Source organism: Haliotis asinina, chromosome 11 (assembly GCF_037392515.1).
Source record: "Haliotis asinina isolate JCU_RB_2024 chromosome 11, JCU_Hal_asi_v2, whole genome shotgun sequence".
NCBI lineage: Eukaryota > Metazoa > Mollusca > Gastropoda > Lepetellida > Haliotidae > Haliotis > Haliotis asinina.
In genome coordinates this window covers 44,917,680-44,940,093 of record NC_090290.1, presented here as the reverse complement: position 1 = coordinate 44,940,093, position 22,414 = coordinate 44,917,680, and the positions used below count along the sequence as shown (strand labels likewise).

The window sequence follows — 22,414 nt, the reverse complement described above, 5'->3', positions numbered from 1 at the left end:
ATCTATAAGCTGTTAAATGAGAAAATCAGTTCCCTTTGGGGAGACTGTGCACTAAGTCCAGTGAGTGAGTGAGTGAATGAGTTAAGTTTAATACCGCACTCAGCAATATTCCAACAATATGGCAGCGGTCTGTAAATAATCGAGTCTGGACCAGACAATCCAGTGCTCAACAACATCAGCATCGATGTACGCAATTGGGAACTGATGACAAGTGTCAACCAAGTCAGAGAGCCTGACCACCCGAGCCCATTATTCGACTCTTATGACAAGCATGGTCGCCTTTTATGGCAAGCATGGGTTGCTGGAGGCCGGTTCTAAGCACTAAGTCCAGAAACACATGGCAAGGGTCATAACCAATTCTAACACAGTTTCTGTACTTAATCTCAATCAAGGCATTTATGTCCAGAAATTTACACATACCAAATTTGGTTCTCATGTCTAAAATAGTTTTTCTACAAAATCTTTCTCCATTATCTTGGACAGATGGCAGGATGGGCTTACATCTCCTCCCACAAACAGGCGGGTTTAGTAACCTATTTTGTTTCGGTTTTTTGTTCCACTGAATATAACATACTGATGACTTGTTATCATATACATTAACACATGTTTTTATCCATTACCCCTTGTACATAGTCCACAAATTGGTCAATACAGAAAATAAATTCCTGCCCATACCTAGGACCACAAGTCTGAAAACGGTACTTTGCATAATTTTCAGAGAATCTGGTGATGTTAGTACTGATACTTACATTGATACTAGTTGTATTATAATACAAGGTGCTACTTTGCTGAATGCAGTTTTGCTTGTCTTGGACAAGGAGACACTGTCTCCAGAGCTTCAGACATGGCAAGTATTTATGCATTTTACTCAATAAAAATCACATTTACTCGATTAATTACAAATCTGAAAGTAACAAAACAGACAAGAATCACTTAAAACCCAACAGATCTATAATAACTTCTGTACTGTACACAATAAATTAAATTGGCTTGCCTATGATAATTCATTGCCCCGCCCGAACTGCCAAATAGCATTAGCAACTGTTATGCAATGCCTATTATATACATGTGCGATTACTGCTCTCAGGAATTTACTAGCCACATGACTTCAATGTCGTGTGTTTAAAAATGGCTGCCATCTATTTGGCAATATGAGAATCACTAAAAGCTTGGGTCTGTTGAGAAGCATTTATATTTATATACTCAAAACAGCTAATTACCCCTGAATAAAAAGAAGATTAAGAATAATAAGAAACTGTGTAAAAGTACTCAATTCTTAAACTAGCAGGAGTTCAGAATGTTAGTTACTCCTCCTAATGTGCAACTACTCATACATAAACAGACATGACAGTAAATACCCAGTTGCGTGAAATATTATCTGAAGCTCTGTCTTAGACAGTAACTCACTGGCAAAACCTTGAAAACTGTGGAATGTTGTTCATGATCTCGACCTTTTGTTTGACTGGCCTAGTACAACCACATCAATACCATATGCTATCAAGGAATAGCTGAACTATTGCTGACTTTGGTGTTGAACAACACATATCACACAGATAAATATAGATATGGAACACTAAGTATCACAACCTTTTCAAAGCTTTCATCTATCATGCTCACATTTTTAAAAGTAAAGCCGACATCTGTATTATAACTGGTCTTCAGCAACCCATGCTATAAGGTGTAACTAACAGGATCTTTCTTGATCCTGATCACTGGATCACAGCAAATGCTGATCACTGGGTTGTCTGGCCCAGACTCAATTATTTACAGACAACAGCAATGTAGCTGGACTATTACATTAAGCATGGTCTGACGGCCAGTTCTAACCTAGATGTTCAATGGTTACTGAGACAGGAATCCACTGGACATTTCAAATGTACATTTCAACAAGAAGCATCAAGGGTCATCATGCAAAATTGCATGTGTGGATTCAAATCCCGAACATTGTGCCTTTCTAAGCAATTTTAAAACCCATACAAAAGAATTGTCAACATGGCGGAAGTATAGGAGATCAGTTGATCCATGAATCATCTAAAATCATCGCGGCCAAACAGGGTTTGTTGATTCTCAAAATTTCAAGAACTCGACTGATTTCTAAAGTGCGTAAAGCGACCAAAACAACTCAACAACATACTTTTCCTTTTCATTTTTTTTTTCAGTTTTTATTATTCCATTTCAGTTCTCAGACATTATGTAACATAAAACATAAAACACAATATTTATGACATCACTGGGGTTTTGTATACTTGTAACAGATATATAGATCATACAGTATTATTAACGTTTCTGCAGAGGGTATCATCAACATCACACTTACCGTATCGTAGATTTCTCTGTAGGCTCGGTGGACGACATGTTGGAAACTTGTTGCACAGATGTTACACTGTTTGAACTTTATCTCAATCCTCACTAAGTACACTAGCCTTCAATTCTCCCTAGATATAAAAAGTTTATCCTTGATTTATTTCTCTGACTGTCTCCACTGTCAGCTGCAGGTATAACAAACTTGATAAATTAGGACTTCAGGGGAACAAACGTGAGTCCCGACACACTGAGTTGCTACACCAGAAGCTATCAACCCTTGCAACAGTAACAAGAATTAGACACACAGACAGGTTTCCACAGAACAGAGAAATTTCACCCAGCACGAGTCCCGTCCCAACAACGAATCCCAACAACCTCCTTGACAGGATCAGTCTCTAGGAAACTAGCCTGCTACAACATCAACTTGTCTGGATTTGCATATGACAGCTCTCACCATCTGCTGCAAGTACAAGTGGGTCAACCACAGCTGAAGCAAAAACACAGTGGAAATGGTTAATCTTGTGAGTTCCAGCTCACATGAGGGCTGTTTTCCCCCTCATGTGACCAACTGCTAAATATAAACAGCAGGCGTAACAGCAAATACAGTTTATCACAATCAGGAAGTATGGTGTTCATACGATTCAAGTGAGTCAAAACTATATGACATTTTTTAAATAATGGCCTGGATATACTGACAGCAATACTGACGGAAGATAGCCATTGATGTACAGTAACCCTAAGTGAAGTGGACAGTAAAAATTGATGCTGTCTTTTACTTGAACAACTTTGGATTTATCTCCTACTTATATGATCTTGAAATTCTCTTTCTGTTTATTTTCATAACCATGAAATTATCATTACAGCTACTATTTTTAGTCAAAGGGGCTAGTAGAAAGTCAAAGACATTTACAATGTTTGAACTATTAAATAGTTCTTGCTGTGTCTGATGATTTATCAGGTTTTTCTTTCAATACTTCACTTCTCCCAGTTGTGTAGACTAACATCAAGTCTGTCTCACAGTCCCTGAACCATATTATTTGTCCTACAGCTTATCCCTCTAGGCAAGACTGGGTTCTAAATGAAGCAAGTCTAGATTACCCCAGGTTCAGGGAGACTGTTAACATCTGAATGTCTGGTCTTCCTGGGGCTCAATTTCAAGTTAAATGTGTTGTTATAATCAAAATTATATATATTCAGAGACTAAGCGTTGATCTAGATAACGGCTAGTTTATGATATTGAAATAGGTTTCGGTGGCACAGAGTTTATAAATCATCTTGATACAGTGTGATCCCTTAGGCTACGCAATATTTCTTCTTTCAACTTAAACGACTGCATGTTTACTCCTGGTTTCATGGTCAGTCTGACACTACATTTGTCAACAGCTGTAGATTTGCATGGGCTGTGTTGGGTACGTTCAGAACGCTGGGTCCAACTATATTAGTACATTTGCCACTCTACACTTATTTGCACCTATTATAGACTTGTGTGGAATGTATTAGGTATTTTTATATATAGGTTTGATTCAGGATCTGTCTGATATTGGTCTACACTAATGGTCAACTATTATAGACTTGTATGGACTGTATTAGGTATATAGGTTTGATTCAAGATCTGTCTGATATTGGTCTACACTAATGGTCAACTATTATAGACTTGTATGGACTGTATTAGGTATATAGGTTTGATTCAATATCTGTCTGATATTGGTCTAAACTAATGGTCAACTATTATAGACTTGTATGGGCTGTATTAGGTATATAGGTTTGATTCAAGATCTGTCTGATATTGGTCTACACTAATGGTCAACTATTATAGACTTGTATGGGCTGTATTAGGTATATAGGTTTGATTCAAGATCTGTCTGATATTGGTCTACACTAATGGTCAACTATTATAGACTTGTATGGGCTGTATTAGGTTATATTTGATTTAGGATCTGTCTGATATTGATCTACACTAATGGTCAACTATTATAGACTTGTATGGGCTGTATTAGGTATATTTGATTTAGGTTCTGTCTGACTTTGTGTCTATTAGCGGTATTTAGAAGTTGTCATAGATGACCAAGATCTTTTGGTTATTTCGAGGTCATTCAAGATTGAAAGGGATCTCAAATGACCCCAAAATGTTGTGTGTAAAAGATTGATGAAGGTTTATCCATAAAAGATCTTGAGTCTGTCTGTCATGGATCTCCACTTATTGTCAACTATTATAGACTTGCATGGGCTGTATGGAGTATATTTGATACAGGGCCTATATCATATTAATGTTTCCCCATTCATTAAGTTCCAGGATGAAATATGTTGATATATATATCATAAGGAAGTAAATGACTCCTGACAACTATGTCACACTGTAAGCGATGGGAAATCCCCCAAATTTAATTAAGTAATCTAAAGCAAAGTGAAACTTTGTCATCATTGTGAAACTATTAAATATAATGAAAATTACCAGACAAGTTCCTAGAAAGCAATTTTTCTGTCTTCTACTTTTAAAATTTCCCCTTCCAGCTTGAGAAAATAATAAATAATGGGAGCATGGTGGGCGAGCTGGGGGGAGTGGTGGGCGAGCTGGCTAAAGCGCCAGGCTAGTGATCGAGCCCACCTGGGACCAGGTGTAAAAACCTTGGAGTCAACTTTGTGTGCGGACTCTTTCAGTGTTGTCACAACCCCTAGTGTACAGTACACAACCCAGTGCACTTAAAAGAATCCAAGAATCCGTTGGTATATGACCAGATGGTGGCCACATGAATACATGCAAACACCTAGTTGCGGGTACAGCAACCTGCAGTGAACTTGGACAAGCACTGTGACTATGCGTCCCAGTCCACCCAACTGTCAATGAGTACCATGTTAGGATGAGAGAGCCTCAATAAACTCAGGGCGCCAAGTGGCAGCAAGAGTTGTATACTCCCCAAGGAGATGACACTGAAATACATTGTGCTGTTGATATTGACATCCAGCACCTTAAACATGCACTAGTGCGTGGATATGTGCGCTATGTAAATATCATATATCATATATCATATATCATATATCATATATCATATATCATATATCATATCAAATGTTAGGCTAAATGCCCAGAAAGTTAACTTAAAAGTAAAACTGAAGTTAGTACCGGTATCTAATGAATATTTTGCCATCTGCATGTCTACTGTCAATCATAACATCAAAGAACAGTGTGTGGTTTTTAGTCAGAAACTTTCCTTGGTTTTGCATCTATGTGCAATAAAGAAGAGAAAGCGTTTCTTAGATTTCACAGGAAACACGCCAAAGGATTTCTTACCTTTCAGTCAAGATTTTGTACTAATGAGATTGCAGCACACTCCCATCAGTTTCACTGCATCTTAGTTTATGAGTCATTTATGGTTTATATCATTTTGATTTTTATCACGCCAGTCATTATCTGAGAAAATCTTAAGTAGCGTCAGACTTGAGATAATGACAACCTGGTCTTTGACAACCCATGTTTGTCACAAGAGATGACTGACGGAAATGGGTGGTCAGGCTCACTGACTTGATTGACAACTTATCGTATCCCAGTTCTGCAGATTGATGTTCATGATGTTGATCACTGGATCGTCTGCATGGTCCAGACTCAACCACATACAGAATGACGCCATACAGCTGGAATATTGCTGAGAGCAGCATTAAATTCAACCAAAAGCCAAATTCATGAGAAACCAAAGACCCAGATAACCTTGATTATCGGAATCATTTCCAATCATTTCTGACAACTTAAGACAGTTTTATTGGACACTAACCTTGGTTGAGAAACTCAAGGTGGAGACCCACATACTAGTAAATTATCCATGACACAGACAAACATCTACATGATCTAGCAGACATCATACAGGATTAAGAAGAACATTGATCATTTGCTTCCCACATCTTTCTTCTCAACACTCTCAAATCGTTTCTGATAGTTTGAATACAGCACTGATATTGATAGTTTGAATACAGCACTGATATTGACAGTTTGAATACAGCACTGATATTGATAGTTTGAATACAGCACTGATATTGATAGTTTGAATACAGCACTGATATTGATAGTTTGAATACAGCACTGATATTGACAGTTTGAATACAGCACTGATATTGATAGTTTGAATACAGCACTGATATTGATAGTTTGAATACAGCACTGATATTGACAGTTTGAATACAGCACTGATATTGACAGTTTGAATACAGCACTGATATTGATAGTTTGAATACAGCACTGATATTGATAGTTTGAATACAGCACTGATATTGATAGTTTGAATACAGCACTGATATTGATAGTTTGAATACAGCACTGATATTGATAGTTTGAATACAGCACTGATATTATTAGGTTACAATTTAACGACAGTGTTCGCACTAATGCAGAAACCTGAGTTTTTCACGCAAAAAACATGTAAACAGATAGATTCTGATCTACTTATTTTTAAAAAGTACCTTAAAACAACAAAACATATAAAAAGAAAAACATTTTGAAATCATTCAGGACTGTAATGAACATTTCACGCACAGAAGATTTGGACTACATATTTATAATTCTTTTTCTGCATGTACTCATAAAAAACCTACTGCGAACACTGGTCCAAGGAAACTTGAAGGTATCTTTGGAGTTATCTGATCTGAGGTTCAACTGCAAACACAACATGAAGGCAAAATAAGTAATATGCAGGGACAAAGATTCACTTTGAGACACATCAGGCCCCGATTTCTCAAAAAAACCTTTAGTCTGAATTTTGACTAAACTCGCATAAAACTCAAACTATAGGAGACAATTTGAGTTTGATGGATAGACTACATAAGTTGTTTGGGCTTTCATATTTAAAAAATGCAGTTGAGTTAATAATTCAGCTTTTTCAAATTGTGAAACTCAGTTTGAGATTGAAGTAAACACTGAAGTTAAAATGTTCCGAGAAATCAAGGCCTGATATTAAAACTGCCATGTCTGACTGTTATACAATATCAGTTCAGATTCTTAGTTTAGCAATATAGTTTACTTTCTCCCATGTGTACCTGAATACAGTTTTGCCCTGAACTACAGTATAGTAGTGAAAGGAGTTTGTGCGTTTAGTTTTACACTGCGCTGAGCAATATTCAAGACAGTCTGTCTTGAATCTGAACAATCCAGGAATCAAGAGCATGAGCATCAATTTGCGCAACTGGGAACCAGTGACGTGTGAACCAAGTCAGCGAGTTTGACCACCTGCTCCCGTTAGCTGCCTTTTACGACAAGCATGGGTTTCTGAAGATCAGTTCTAACCATGATCTTCACAGGTATTTAGTTAAATTAGGTTTGTGGGTGCAGAAAGCTTTATCGCTTGTTTAGGATGTTCAATTTATTACTAAGTTATGTTTTATTAGACATTGGAGACAACCATGGGGTGCTGTTGATCACTTCATAGACAGGTATAAATATTTATTAATTAATTGTTTCAGTTAGCAAGGAAAGGTTTGTGTCTGATATTATCAATGATTTAACTGACAATATAGCTAAAATTTGTACTAAGAATAAACACAAAGTAAACAGTACTGACAAAATAAAAGTCAAATTTCCTGATGTTGCCTGCAGTTATATGTCAATACTGACCAATAAAGCTAAAAGAAGCTACCCAGACTTATGTGTCAGCTTTTATTTCCATTTAGTGTCTTACTCCTCAATTTTAATTTTGAAGAGTGAACTCCCCAGGGAGTTGAGATTGAAAATATAAAAAGTGTGTGTGTGTGTGTGTGTCTGTGTGTGTGTCTGTGTGTGTGTCTGTGTCTGTGTGTGTGTCTCTGTCTGTGTGTGTGTGTGTGTGTGTGTGTGTGTCTGTGTGTGTCTGTGTGTGTGTCTGTAAATACCCCTCAAACAAAATGATTATCTGGACAGCTAAGCCACCTTTCATGAAGCACCAAGGCAGCTGTAAGTCACCAATGTAACCTTAGTGTAATTTTCAAGAATGGGACTTAAGATTAGCCTTAGTAAAGGTTGCTTTGTGAAAGTAACCTAATCTGTGGATGCTATACATGTACTACCATTCTGACAATGATGGTATAACCTGCAACTGTGTTAATAATAATGGCAGAAACACATGTTCGTTAGTTTTCATGTCAAACACGTGTGACATACTGCACTGGGAAACTTCTGTACGGAAATATCGTACTAATCAAGAACAATATATATTTTCATTAAAATATTCAATGAGATGCATCAGTTCTCATATTACCAAGGATAAGAATGAATGTGAGTGAAAAAAAGATGAAAATGAGGTATGGGTGTTATGGACCGTGTGAAAATGCGCAGAAAATTGCCATATTACACAGTACAAACATTCATTCAGCCTGTATATTGAATACAGTAGGATTAAATACAATAAATCCTCATAGAATATTCAATTGTTAATAACAATAAGGTTCTCTAATATGTAGAGAATGTACTTCAAATCAATTGAATATAAAATAGTTTAATTTATTCAGACAATACACAGAGCTAGATCTCGATTCATGGGCTGACTTATGGTGCTGCATTTGCCAGTACCGTATATTACTGTGTATAAACCCCGTAGATAAGCCGACCCCCCAACTCCACCCTCAAAATCAGTGCCCATATCGTATCTCTCATAGATAAATCGACCCCTCACTATGGGTCGTGGCCAGAGACCAGACAAGAGACATCTTGGACGTACCCGGTAAGTATGTTTGGTGAGGAATAAAAATTGAAAACCTGTGTTTGTTTTTCTTCATATGTCAACAATCCCTACGATCACTGCTTGCATCAACAGAGACCAGAGCTGCGAAATCTTGGACATAAAACGTAAGTAGTGAAAGCATTGCCATACATAATAAAGATTACCAGTATATTGTGGAAACCTGTGTTTGTTTTCCTTTTTATATCCCTACAATTGCTGCATGCATCAGCAATGGGTCGCCATTGGCACCGCTCACCAGTGACGTGCAAACTGGTCACTTACAGATCTCTAATCTCCAAAATCAGACGGGTACATAAAGTACACAATTTTTGAGGAAGTCACGTTTGCTGAGCGGGCTAGGTAGCTGACTTTGCATGCTGGCGATTAGGGTGTGGGTTTGAATACCAGACAGCACTTAACCAAAGACGTACTAGAATTTGTACTTTACTAAGAAAGCGTAATCCCAGATATGACATGTTACAATCTCCATAATGATGATCAAGTTTAATTACTGATCAATTAGCCATGTTAACAGCATGTGCAGAGAAAGGCAATAAAGAGCAGGCAATTTGCTCAAGGCCATACTATGGTAATAGATCCAAGTGCCAAAGTATGTCTACACAATTACCTAAATTCAGTAATCACTCATCAGTGACATTTTACACATTATGTATAATGTCAAGCCAGCCTCAACGTATACTTTGTTTCCTGGAATTCACTGGTAACATCAAGCTAACATATTAGGAAGTCAGAAACATTAAACGTATTATTTGAAATTATATCAACTTTGCATCACAGCATTTGACTTGATAGTTTTGATTTCTTCATGGATATCGACCAACAATTTTTACTTTGGCCAGACCAATTCTATTTCTTGTTTTACGGACTTTTGTCCTCTGAAATTCTAAAGGCAGGCCAAAAAAAAAAATAAAAAGAAAATTTCCATTCAAAGTAATATTCCATATAAATACTCAAAATATTTTACTTTTGGCAATTTATGAAATGAATATGGTTAAAAAATACAACCCAAAAAGTATTTTCTTGTGAGTTTAAAAACATTGGGATTTTATTTTTTGCGCGGGGGAAATTAATTTTTATTTTTTTTCTCATTCTTGAAAAAATACGGCAGGCAGATCCTAAAAACAAGAAATAAAATTGGTCTGGCCTTATTATAGAAAAATCTTCCCTCATCCAAAGGCAATGAGATTTTTTTAGTGTAATGATATCATTCTGAACATCAAATTAGTTTGCATGGATTTACGCTGCTTTTAGCAATATTCCAGCAATATTACAGTGAGGCACATCGGAAATTGGCTTCACAAGGGTGTACCCAGGTGAAGTGAACCTGGGTTTTGGCATGACAAGGAAATGTGTCAAGTATAACCACAAGGCTACCCCACCTCTAATCAGATTATTTTATTTTTATACAAAAGATACAGTTAATGGTATTACCACAATATGAAATATATCACCATGTAAACTATTTTCTAACACTTAATTATCCCAATTTACACTGTGAGTATTATTGGCTTAATGAGCATCGTCAGCTAAAATAGAATTCCAATTACAGCAAAATTTTTGTATTTCTGTTCTTTGACCTGTAAGGAATTCTTTGCGAGCATAACAGAGCATTAATTAGAGATAATTTAGTGAAACCATTTACATCGCATGCATGTTCACTTTGTTGACATTTTCTTAAATGGCATCTTTTATGATATTTGAACAAAATAGTATTTCCATTCAAAATTGATATTTTGTGAAACAGTGCTTTCATCATCTGTTCATCAATTTTGTTCATCAAAATACCCCTTTAACATACACCCTTATGCATAAACTAAAGTCATGTGACTCTAAAAAGATCAATAACTGGAAAAAACACTGATGGCAAGCATTGTTAACAGTTATTGATATGCAAGTACTTGTGTGAGTTGTGTGAACTACTAAGATGAAATAAAGACAAAAAGTACACACACAATACACAAAGTGACATCTAAACTCACGTGACTCTTCCAATTTATATTCAGGGTAGTGGAGTGTTACATCACACTAGAGACCCAAGTTCGATTCCCCATATGAGTAAATTGCGTGAAGCCCTTTTCTGGTGTCCCCGGAGTGATATTGCTGGATTATAGCTAAAAGCAGCATAAAACTTCACTCACTCACATCTAATTAATATCTAAAACACCACTTTTGTTGTTACATGTATTCACATATATTCACACCACTTCCAAGTAGGTATGGTAACAGGAAACATGTTAATTTTCCTCATTTTACCTCCAGTTTACTGTCAAATATTTGTCAAGAATCAATCAATACATACACCTATTATTTAGCTAACAAATATAAGTCTCAATGATCTATAATGACAGCTAGTCCTGGAGACTTTGGTCTTCAGAGGCACTCTGCAAGCCATCCCCAATAATCTCCTGGGTATACACAGAGATTATGAAACAAGTGGGTGTTAAATATTGAAAATATTACAAGGAAATAATTTTAAACATTCTGATTTATTCACAAGCGGAAACAAGTGAATAAATCAAAATGTTTAAAAATAATGAGTTGGAATATTTCCAATATTCAATACCCACGAGTTTTGTGATCTATTTATTACATGCAGGGTGGGAAAACAGTGTATTCAAAGAACCCAACAAAAAACGTTGAGTGACATGGCAGCGCAATGATACCAGGCATAGCGTAATAATACAAGAAAGCAGAGGCGTACTTTGTCCCATTTGTCTCATGAATCAGAATGTCTACTTGCGAAAGCAATAGAAAAGTCCATAATGAGCATAATTTAAATTTGTATTTTCAAACAGATTGGTGTACAAAATAGATCCCAACGAATTTACATTTCTCAGTCACTGGACACTGAGCTCTCTCAGTCAAACACCACTAAACCAGAACAACTTGCTGTGAACAAAATAACACCGACTCAGATCCACAATAATCAACCTTGATTTAAGAAGTTAATTGTCATGAAGTCACATTTTCTTTTCTGGCCCAAAGAAGCTTACATTGATGGTACCCCTGTAGATAGGTGCGGAGTCGATGGACTGCATTAAGTCATTACTCCTGTAGCTCGTCTGTTTGCTCTGAGTAGACAAGTTCACAACAGTGGTGGAGGGGAGACTACTCTCATTTTGATGTGACCCGCTAAGTGCAAGAGAACATTGAGAAGTGGATTGATGGCTCAACATGTGCCTCAAGTCCTTGTGGAGGTTCATGGACAACAAACTGTAATTGTTGATACTCTGGATGTTCCTGTGCCCTGCATAATTTTAGTTGGGGGTATGTTAGCATCAGCGAGTTTTTGAACTAGATACTTTCTAGCTGAGTGATTAGTGAACCACTGGTTTTCAACTGCCATTTTGGGCCATTCATCTCATGATGGAGCCGAGCTGGTTAACTCAACTGTTTGTCGTTTAAAGAAAGGATGTATGACACAGTGATTGAAATAATTTTTCAACTCAACCTGACAGCCGGGCTTGTGACCCATAAATGTTGCCTGCCCATCTTGAAAGTTGCCTGCCCATCTTTTTAACTTACTTTTTAGCAATAACTTACAAAACTGCCGCCATTTGTAACAAGTACAAACGAGTAAGTAACACTCTCTTTGATTGGTTCTTATTGAACCATGTGACTACAGATATCTAATCATAGCGTAGATTACTAAGCCAGTTAGTTTTAGTATCTTATTGCTATCTTCAGTGGCTGAAGAGTTGTCTATGTATAATTACGGAATATAGCTTTCATTCATCTTTCTTAAATGAAAATATGACTTGACACTTAAAATGGAATGATCGTCCTGAGAGCGAACTGAAAGTAGGTCAACCTTAACAATTTCAGCCAGACAATCGGGCTGGTTGAGAGAATTTCCAGGCAGCAAACTCATTTACCGGCCACAGGCAGTCGGGCAGGCCATTATTTCGATCACTGTATGACAGACACTTGTTTGGTGTTGGTGGCAAGATAGAATCGCGAGTCAGGGAGTGAATATCCAGCTGGTCGGAGTTCACTATATATCGTCTGAACAGTGCAACCAGACAACGTTCATCGTCAGTAGCCAAAGCTTCAGGACTTACACTGCAGTGGTAAGTTTTGGACTGTCTTTCCTGAAATTCAAGAAATTCAGTTTCATCATGGTCAGTCTTCAAGGAGACATCACCACTCCACACGTCAATGTGCAGCTTCACACTACAGACTCCAAAGAGTCTTAGTATTGAAACAACAAAGTGAATTCAAAAAGGCTTCTGGATTGCTCACTTCAAGATATCCAGTTTGCCAAAGTTTGTCCACATCTTCATCCAACAGGGCTTCTGAACACTTACAAAAGTTACCTTTTCCCTCACAAATGAGAACCTTCTGTTTTCTTTTCACAAGGCCAGCCAGCTTAGAAAATGCAGCGTCATCGTACAGAGATACACCATAGTTTCTTGATTTCAGGTGTCTGTCAAAGCTTGAAATCACTGATTACAAAGATGAAGGCTCACAGTTTGTGCAATAAGTTTTAGTTACACCTGTTATATTACGAAAGTACATAACCTGTCTCACAAAGTTCATGTTTGGCAATGGTTTAAATAGGACGTAAATAACTCTTGAACACTCCTAGATGCTTCCATTACCCTGCATGTTTGCTGATGCAAAGAAACATTATGAAGGCCTACTCAGCTACATTAGAAACATCAGCCATTGTGACAACCTTGACAAAATGTTATCCATCATGTTGCATAGCAGCAGCACCAACTGTAAGCAGTCCTCAATGTAAGACTCTTTCAAGACAAAAAAATCCAGATATCCTGACATTCAGTTATCCGGATGATTTGCGCAAACACAGATGTGTCTGGGTATCCAGGGTCTCACTGTATTAATAAGTTTAGTCAGGTCCTGCAGCTTTAAGAATTTGTGGTGGCCTTGTTTGCCTGTCGTGGGCAAGGGTACAATGTGTGAACCCATTTCTGCTGTCTCGTGTCCTGTATGATATGTCATATTGCTGGAAAAGTCCTAAAAGCAGTTGATGGCAGCCTGCAATTTTTCATTGTTTAAAAACTTAAACAACTAAAAATTTATTCTGTTATTTACTCTTCAACAACTACAGAGCCTATCTGAATCTCCGTGTCATGTGTTTGACAGCTTGTACCTAGTGTATTTTTCAGCAACTACAGAGCCTATCTGAATCTCCGTGTCATGTGTTTGACAGCTTGTACCTAGTGTATTTTTCAGCAACTACAGAGCCTATCTGAATCTCCGTGTCATGTGTTTGACAGCTTGTACCTAGTGTATTTTTCAGCAACTACAGAGCCTATCTGAATCTCTGTATCATATGTTTGACAGCTTGTACCTAGTGTATTTTTCAGCAACTACAGAGCCTATCTGAATCTCCGTGTCATATGTTTGACAGCTTGTTCCTAGTGCTGCCCATTTTTTATATGCTCATGTCAGACACATGGTGAATTATACTGAACAAAGCTACCTTTAAAAGAATAGGTGAATTAAGGAAAAGCAAAACCCTCAGAAGGGCCCAGACTGAAATCAGTCAAATCATACTCTCCTGATGTCAAGCACCATCTAAACCGAATCTCATTCACCAGGCACGTGACATCCAAACAACTTTCTCCTACTGTCCCAAGTATGGGTCGTGCAAAGACATGTTCTCACACATTAATGACCATCACACACAACCAATTCACACCACAAACTAAGAAATCTCTTTTGTACAAGCACTGTCCTTTCGTGTAACTAACACATCATGCTCTCAGCAATCCTGCCATTGTTTAAAGAGCCCCTGTCATGGATATATCTGTACAATTTGTAAACAAAAGAGACTATAAACAAAACATGATGTAAATAATCATCTCATTGTCAACACATACAAAACAATCAAGGTCGCATCCACACACAACACATACAGTTCTAAAAATAGAAAAGCACTTGACATTTCCTCACGCAACTGTGAGATACAACTGAGATGACCCAGGCAAATTGTTTACACATTTCTTCTCAGTCATGAACATGACAATCTATACAAAATTTATTTCTTTGCACCACACAATTAACATGATTAAGGGATTTTTTTTTCAACAGGTGCACGTCTCAATGTCACTTGTGTCTGGGTCAAATAACTATATGTTGAATAGTTTTAACACTACTGTTGAACTGACAAGGTATCTGTTGATGTTATCACTGCTTATCATGTTTATATAACACAAAGAAATGTCAATGAGTCATGAAGAACTTCAGTTTACTTACATTTCTGCAACCCTAAGCTAGAGATTATGTTCCAGATATAAAATTATCTCCTTAATAAATATTTATAAAAATGAAATCAAAAACAATGTTACATCTGGTTTTAAATTCTTCTCAGGGGTATTGAAAGCCAGATAACCCGAAACAAACAAAAATGAAAAAATATGACCAAGATCTTTATGGATAAGTCTTCCTTTTAACTCTTTGAAACACAATGGGGCTCATTTCAGAATCTTTCATCAGGTGAACTGACAGTTGATGCTATGACTCGACCCAATATCATAACTGTGTCATAATGTCACAATGCATGTGGCATCACAATCACAGGGAAGGGTACAGCACAAGTGCACTGTGTAGCATAAGCAAAAGAAAAGAAAAACTTGACATGCTACTTTCATAATGATGATGAATTTATGCTACAGTTGAAAGTTAATACACATTGATGATGAATTTATCGCAGATTTGAAACTTGAAAGTTAATACATAGTGATTGCTAATATGGTTCAGAAAAATGTTGTGATTACACAATACCATTTAGACAGAGGTCAAATGCACCATGTCACATTTGGGATTTCACTTTCTTAGTAAAGTACAAATTCTAGTACTCTTTGGTTGACTCCCATCCAGGATTCGAACCCGCACCCTCAGAGTCAGGCACCTAATCGCCAGCACACAAAATCAGCCATCTAGCCCACTCAGCCACCACGACTTCCACTAAAATGTTATTTTGTTACATTGTACAATGTATACCTCCAGTCTGCATGTCTCTGAGTCTACTTTTATAGTATTTGATACATGTAATTATACTCATGCTAAGAAATAAGGGAACAAGGGAAAGTACAAAGTACACGTGTTCCTTTGTTTCTAAAGTTTCATCCACAATGCAATATATACCTTCTGAAAGACACCTGGAAAAGAATATATGAACACTTATACTTTTTTTCAAATGTTCTCTCCTTTGTTTCCATGAGTATATTTTAAAACTGTTCTTCTTTCGGAGACTAGATATCAGTTGACATATTTCAACAAAACCTGTCATCTCAGAAACATACCACAGCCCATTCCACCGGTACATTTTTCAAATTATTTTGAACACAATATTTTTATAAAGCCTCATATTTTTATTTTTTCTTCCGAACAAACACATTTGATAAAAAACAAAAATTAGAAATAATGACTAAGTTATTAAGTTAAAACTTTGTCATGTTAGTGCAGCTCCCAATTTTCCTTTTCAACCATACTGTTACTGTCCACCATTAGGTGAGAGCCACACTGTCATTCCCAGCAGGTGGTATTATAAGCAGCTGATTAAATCTTACTAAGCATTATAGTGAAGGCATACCTCTAAGCAAGGGCTGAAACCATAGTCACTAATGCAGTTTATTGTCTTGTCATGCTTGATGGGGTCTTCAGAAACTTGATGATATTAGCTAGGGAAATATGATTTTCACTTATGACTTGTATATTGTTGAGTTTGAAAAAGATAAATAATAGCACTAAGTCGAAGAACGTTTTCCCTGTTTTCCTTTACATAAAACATTAAACTTTTAAATTATTATACTTTTTTCAGTGATGATGACTAAAGGTTATGCTACTGACAAGTATATTATCAGTAGGTGATTGAGTGAGTGAGTATAGAATATTCAAGCAATATGACGACAGAGACTCCAGAAATGGGCTTCACACAATGTACCCATGTGGGGAATCGAACCTGGATCTTCAGTCTGATGAACGAAAGCTTTAACCATGTAATCACTAGGCTACCCCACTGCTCTGAATTCATTATCAAGCCTGAAGGCCATGGTTCACCACTGTCGATGCACTGATAAAATTCTCAAGCAATAGGATATTCCATACAGACTCAGTTTTATGTATATATTAATATCAAATCCTTCATCAATTCACATTTCACTCTTGTATCACTTCACATATGGATAATTTCAAACTAGATTGGCATCAGTGTGCAAATTAGCCTCTGGACCACATGGCTAGTTAAAATCTGGTTGGGCCAGTAAATCTCCACAGTCACTGGCCCAACTGGCTAATGAATTTTCATAGGGTCATCATGTAAACACATCATTTTCTCCAATTTGCTAAGTTATAACACACTAATCATGAAAATATGGCCATACAAATGTTCATCATACTTGCAGCTTAATAATGAAACTTATGTCACGCTGACAGTGACAATATCTGATTCTCATCTCAATATCTGTGAGATATGATTATAATGCAGAAAACTAACAAGAGAAAGCGCTAAAGATTTTGACAAAATGATTTGATTACAGGACATCTTGGCAAAAGTTTATATAGGTTTTAAAAGGTCATAATAAAGCGATGGTACAAAAAACGGAAACAACAAACATTTGGATTGCATAATGGTATACCGAACCAAAGGCAAAACACTGCGATTCTACTAATACCATGCTATATTGTTTCACCCCTAAAATTATCATACCCCTCCATCAACACTACAGGCTATAACACACAACGCTCATGGACACAGATAACGTGATTTTACAGGTGGTTTCACTAACAGTAACACTCAACTTGAATAAACACACAACTCAATAAAACCTGTACCATTTAACAGCTAGGATGCATTGCAAGCCGGGAATTGCTTAGAGTAAGCAAATGAATAACTTAACCTGGCTAACAACATCTCTGAGCATTTTTCATTTTCAAAATGGTGGAGCTATCACCATTTGCTCGCTTGGCCCTGATGAAGAACATGTTACGAGTCTCGATAACAAGTGATGAATTATGATTGGTGATGACTACATTAAACGAAACGAGTAGAACCAACTGATGATGCTGGGATGTAAGCTGCCTTTGACAATTTCCCAGCTGATCAAGTGAAAATATTCTTGTTCACCTCATTCAGCGACTGGTGACGGCAAGCAGCTGAATGTTAGCAGTCAGGCAAATCACTGTACATCGCTTGCAAGTGATTGGTTTTTTTGCAACACACTCCTAGCTTCATCCTTCAAAACAAACAATTATCATTTATAGTGCCATCTCCTGTTCTCAAGGGTTTCCTATTCTCGCGGTAAACACATTTTCTGCTGAGATCAATGATGCGTGATACTTAGTGGTTGTTTACATCACTGACCAGTAACTAAGAAGTGGTCCAAGTCTGTGAATTATAAAAATGTTGCAATGTAACGAATATTTGTGAGTTTTAACCAATTTGGAAAAATTGAAACTTTCCCCCACCCTTTCCGACAGGATTCCCCTTCCTTACACCTAATAACGTTACTTTCTTGTTATGCCGTGAGAATGGGAGACGCCTTGCAAAGTCAGCGACAGACAACCTTGTTTTCCATCGAGCTCAAGAGCAATAACACACCTGATCAAACAATTGATAGATACAGATGTTAGAGGGGGAATCTCTTCATTTAAAAACAAAAAGCATACATAAGTAAAGAACAGTTTGTATTATTTTTTCAGTCAGAGAATAGGAAACGCCAGTATAATCCATATTATGCTACTAAATACCATGGACCATTTCACTATTGTAACATTTTCAATCTGATCTCAAACAATAGAGGCCACTGAGACAAATGCATTTGAGATACTTATCATAATAGAATTGTGATACACTGATGCTTGTATGTTTTATGCATGATTGAAGCACACCACCCAAACTGTGAAAATAAACGATACACAAGAATGCTAAAACTGCATTGACAAGGAACACTACATATTCAAGATTCAAAATCATGACAAATGTTCTTGTCAAAACCAAGAATTTATGACAGTAACAACTGTAATGCTACATTACTTTTCCAGACCTCCAGATAATTCTTCAAGCAACTTGGTATTTACTCCCATGTCTGTTTATGTATGCGTAATTGCATTTTTTGAGGAGTAACTCCCACTAAGTTAAAGAATTGAGTACTTTTACAGAGAGTTTCTTATCCTTACTGGGTAAATAACTCTCCTACATATATAAATATACATGCTTCTCAATGGACTAAAGTTGTTATACTGCACAATAGTTTTCAGTCATTTTCAAATACTCAACTGTCAACATGGAAGTCATGTGACTATTATAGTAAACTGTGGACAGTGGCTACAGCTATAACAGCATATTTATAATTTCTATAGGCATCGCCTACCATTTGCTAATACTGTTGTAGAGTTTGGGTGCAATGACGAATCATACGCAGGCCAAGTTAGTTAACTGAGTAAAGTACGCAAGGTATCATAGACCTATTCGGTTTTCAGTGATTGTGTCTTTTTCATACTCCCAGATTCAGATTCAGTTTATTTGGCATAAAGGCCAACGGCCCATGTAGAACATAATACATAATACATACTACTCCCAGATTTGTCATTAATTGAGTAAATGTGATTTTTAGTGCGTAAAATATGCAATTACACTCCTTATCTGGCGCTCTGCCTCTCCAAATAAACTATTAGAGGATTCAACATATCCCTTCATGCATTTTCATTTCACACCTTCCAACCAGTTTTTCACTTGCAAAATCTGTAATATCTCTCCAAACGAAAGATGAACGTCTACCATTTGACAAGGGTGTTGCATAGAATCAAAACAAAATTCACAACCATATCCCATATCAAACTGGACACCAAGCATCTGTCTCTTTCATCTAGAAATATTCTTTTTCTTACAGCTAACAATAAGAAAGATTAAATGGTGACAAAGCAATGGTCTGAGAAATGGGGTTTTATGTCAAGTTCAAGGATACTCCACTCTGATTTTGACAAAGCATACATTTCTGACAGCAACAGAGGTCTTGTATTCTCCCCATAATTCTGAGATAAGTAAGGGAAACAACAAAATACACTTTGTAATGACAAGGCCAGGATTAAACCACTGACCATGTGCTCTCTGAGTGGTCGCTATATTTAAGATGCAGTCAAACAGCAACAAATATAAGCAATTACACTGTACACTTCCAGATAATACAATCTGACTTTGACTTCATCATTTGAAAATTTCAATAACAATTAAATTAAATCTTATATTTTAATAATATAAAACAGGGTGAAAATATTAGTCCTATCTCCATAGGTTGATTAGTTTTCTTAGTCTAAATGCTTGGTCTATTTTGTGAAATCAGTTGGTTAAATAATAGGAACTGTTTTTTGCCCAAGACAAAGAACTTAATCTTCTGAATTATTCTACAAGCTAATGGAAGAAAAGTATAGTATATCTCATCTGTCATCATTGTCCATTGTTCACAGAATACAGTAGGCATGTTATATATAACATCACAACAGATTATGAATTTGTTAGACAAAGACAATCCCATTACCAGAAGTATCACAATAATAATGTCATTATCTATGATATTGGCTGGGAATACTGACGTTTATCTCATATTTATAACAATTATTTTCAGTTCGTGACACGTGTCTTCATTAAAACTGACTGAAATAAACGTCATCTCTTTGATAGTGTCCGATTCTTGACGTGACAGATGGTCCCGGACCATCCATGCATAATAATGAGCTATCAGACACCACAATATTGTCAGCTGTAACTTCATCATTTCTAACCTCAAAGCTGAGATAGCTTTAAATTATGCTTGAATAATACTAATTCTGTTAAAAATTCATGTGATGAATTCACTGCATACATGAATTAATATGCAGCATTCAATATTGTCAAACAATATTGGTTTACATATTAACAACATCATGATCACAGATGCAGACTTTAGCAAGGCTGATCGCCATACGTTCTAAGTCGTAATAGATAAGTCAAATTGTGTAATACATGGATGCAGACATTCACTGTAAATCCGATCGTCGGTAAACGAAAACGGTAGCAAAACATTTTATAAAATCACTCACCGCTTCCCTGGTGACAGAAAACCTTCCGAAGCTGGCAGCACCAAAATTGTTCACTTCCGCTTTCAGTTTTCTCGAAAGTCTTAACCAAACATTTAATGAATAGTAATAAACCACACTGTCCCAAACATTTCAGTGTTTTCGTGTTCACGCATCACCTGTCATTTACCTTCGTTTTGTGAGGAGAGGCGTTGGAGTGCAGGCTGAAACGGACTGGTGCATTTTAAGCATGATAATAACAGACAGAAAATGATATAACTTACAAATGATATATCACACATGAAAAATGTCGGATTCGTGTTAATAATGACAATGTTAGATTTTGTTATTAAAATCGAGTTGTGATTAAACATATAGCGAGAATGTGTGTATGGGCCAAACCTTTAGAAAATAGTAAGATCAGAAGAGATTCATTACATACTGCTGCGTTAGTACTAATCCAAAACATCTTCAGAACATCATCACAAGTTCGCCATCCTTTCAGTCATTTGGTTCCGTGTATTTCGTAGATTCGATCGCAATGAAAATTTTATCTATGACCTTTTAACTCAGTATTACCCAAATCGACATGCTTTGGTTTTTATCCACTTCACACATCCCAAACAAACAAGACAATTAAACTGAACAACATGTGGGTTACATCTACATAAAAGAGACAAGTTGCTTGTAGTGATTATCATTCATACATTGAAAAACGTATTTTCTTAAGCAGAAATTCAGTCCAGGTTTTAAACTTAGAAAGACTGTGGTATGCCAACTTCATGCTTTATTCATATTTGGGAGCAAGATATTGGGCTTTATGGGTGAAAACAAGGACACTGTTCTATCCTTTTATCAGTTGAACAATCATATTTCGCTTGTTGATACCAATTTTGTAATCCATCTTATAAATAAACGAGTTGTCTGTCCCCGCAAACTCCCCAGATGGCGCGCACTCGTCCGGAAGTTGCGTTTATTTTGGTTCTTGTTATGGCTTATTGCATTTGACATTGAGTGGGAAGATGCAGATTGTCCTTATTTGATACAGACTAATTAAGTCACCACTTTGACAACACTTTGTAGCACTCTGCAGGAGATATAATAGGTGAAATCTGCTCAAGCAGCCCATATGGCATCTTCGTAATGGCTGGAAATGATACGCCATCGGGATCAGCGCTGTTGAAACGCAGCAAAAGGAGTGTAGCAACGTACTTCAAAGGGGAAAATGCGAGACAGGCCAATCTGCAGAAATTCCACGATTTTCTGGAACATTTACTGGCACCCCAGAAACCCATTGACGATTTGGAACCTTTGGAATGGTGTAGGTGGTTGATTGCAGGAGGTTCAACATTCGATGAATTTGCTAAGACAGGTAAGGTTCGATCAAC

At 36.8% G+C, this 22,414-nt stretch overlaps 2 protein-coding genes across 3 annotated transcripts in view; one reads left to right on the top strand and one right to left on the bottom strand.

The window, feature by feature from the left end:
- LOC137256045 (transmembrane ascorbate-dependent reductase CYB561-like) overlaps positions 1–21,122 on the bottom strand; it is a 41,531-nt gene extending 20,409 nt beyond the window's left edge. The window contains exon 1 of one of the 2 annotated variants that reach the window (XM_067793718.1): positions 21,051–21,122. Coding sequence is in view for 1 of the 2 variants with exons in the window: in XM_067793717.1 (XP_067649818.1) it covers positions 2,318–2,355 (38 nt within the window). In the remaining variant the exon portion in view is untranslated. Of the gene's footprint in view, positions 1–2,317; positions 2,888–21,050 lie in introns of those variants that run through there. The other variant, XM_067793717.1, reaches the window with a different exon arrangement.
- An 869-nt stretch (positions 21,123–21,991) lies between these two features.
- The window catches only part of LOC137255788 (E3 ubiquitin-protein ligase UBR3-like), a 46,461-nt gene continuing 46,038 nt past the window's right edge, over positions 21,992–22,414 (top strand). The window contains exon 1 of the mRNA XM_067793321.1: positions 21,992–22,398. Coding sequence (XP_067649422.1) covers positions 22,170–22,398 — 229 coding nt within the window. The 5' untranslated portion in view covers positions 21,992–22,169. The remainder of the gene's footprint in view (positions 22,399–22,414) is intronic.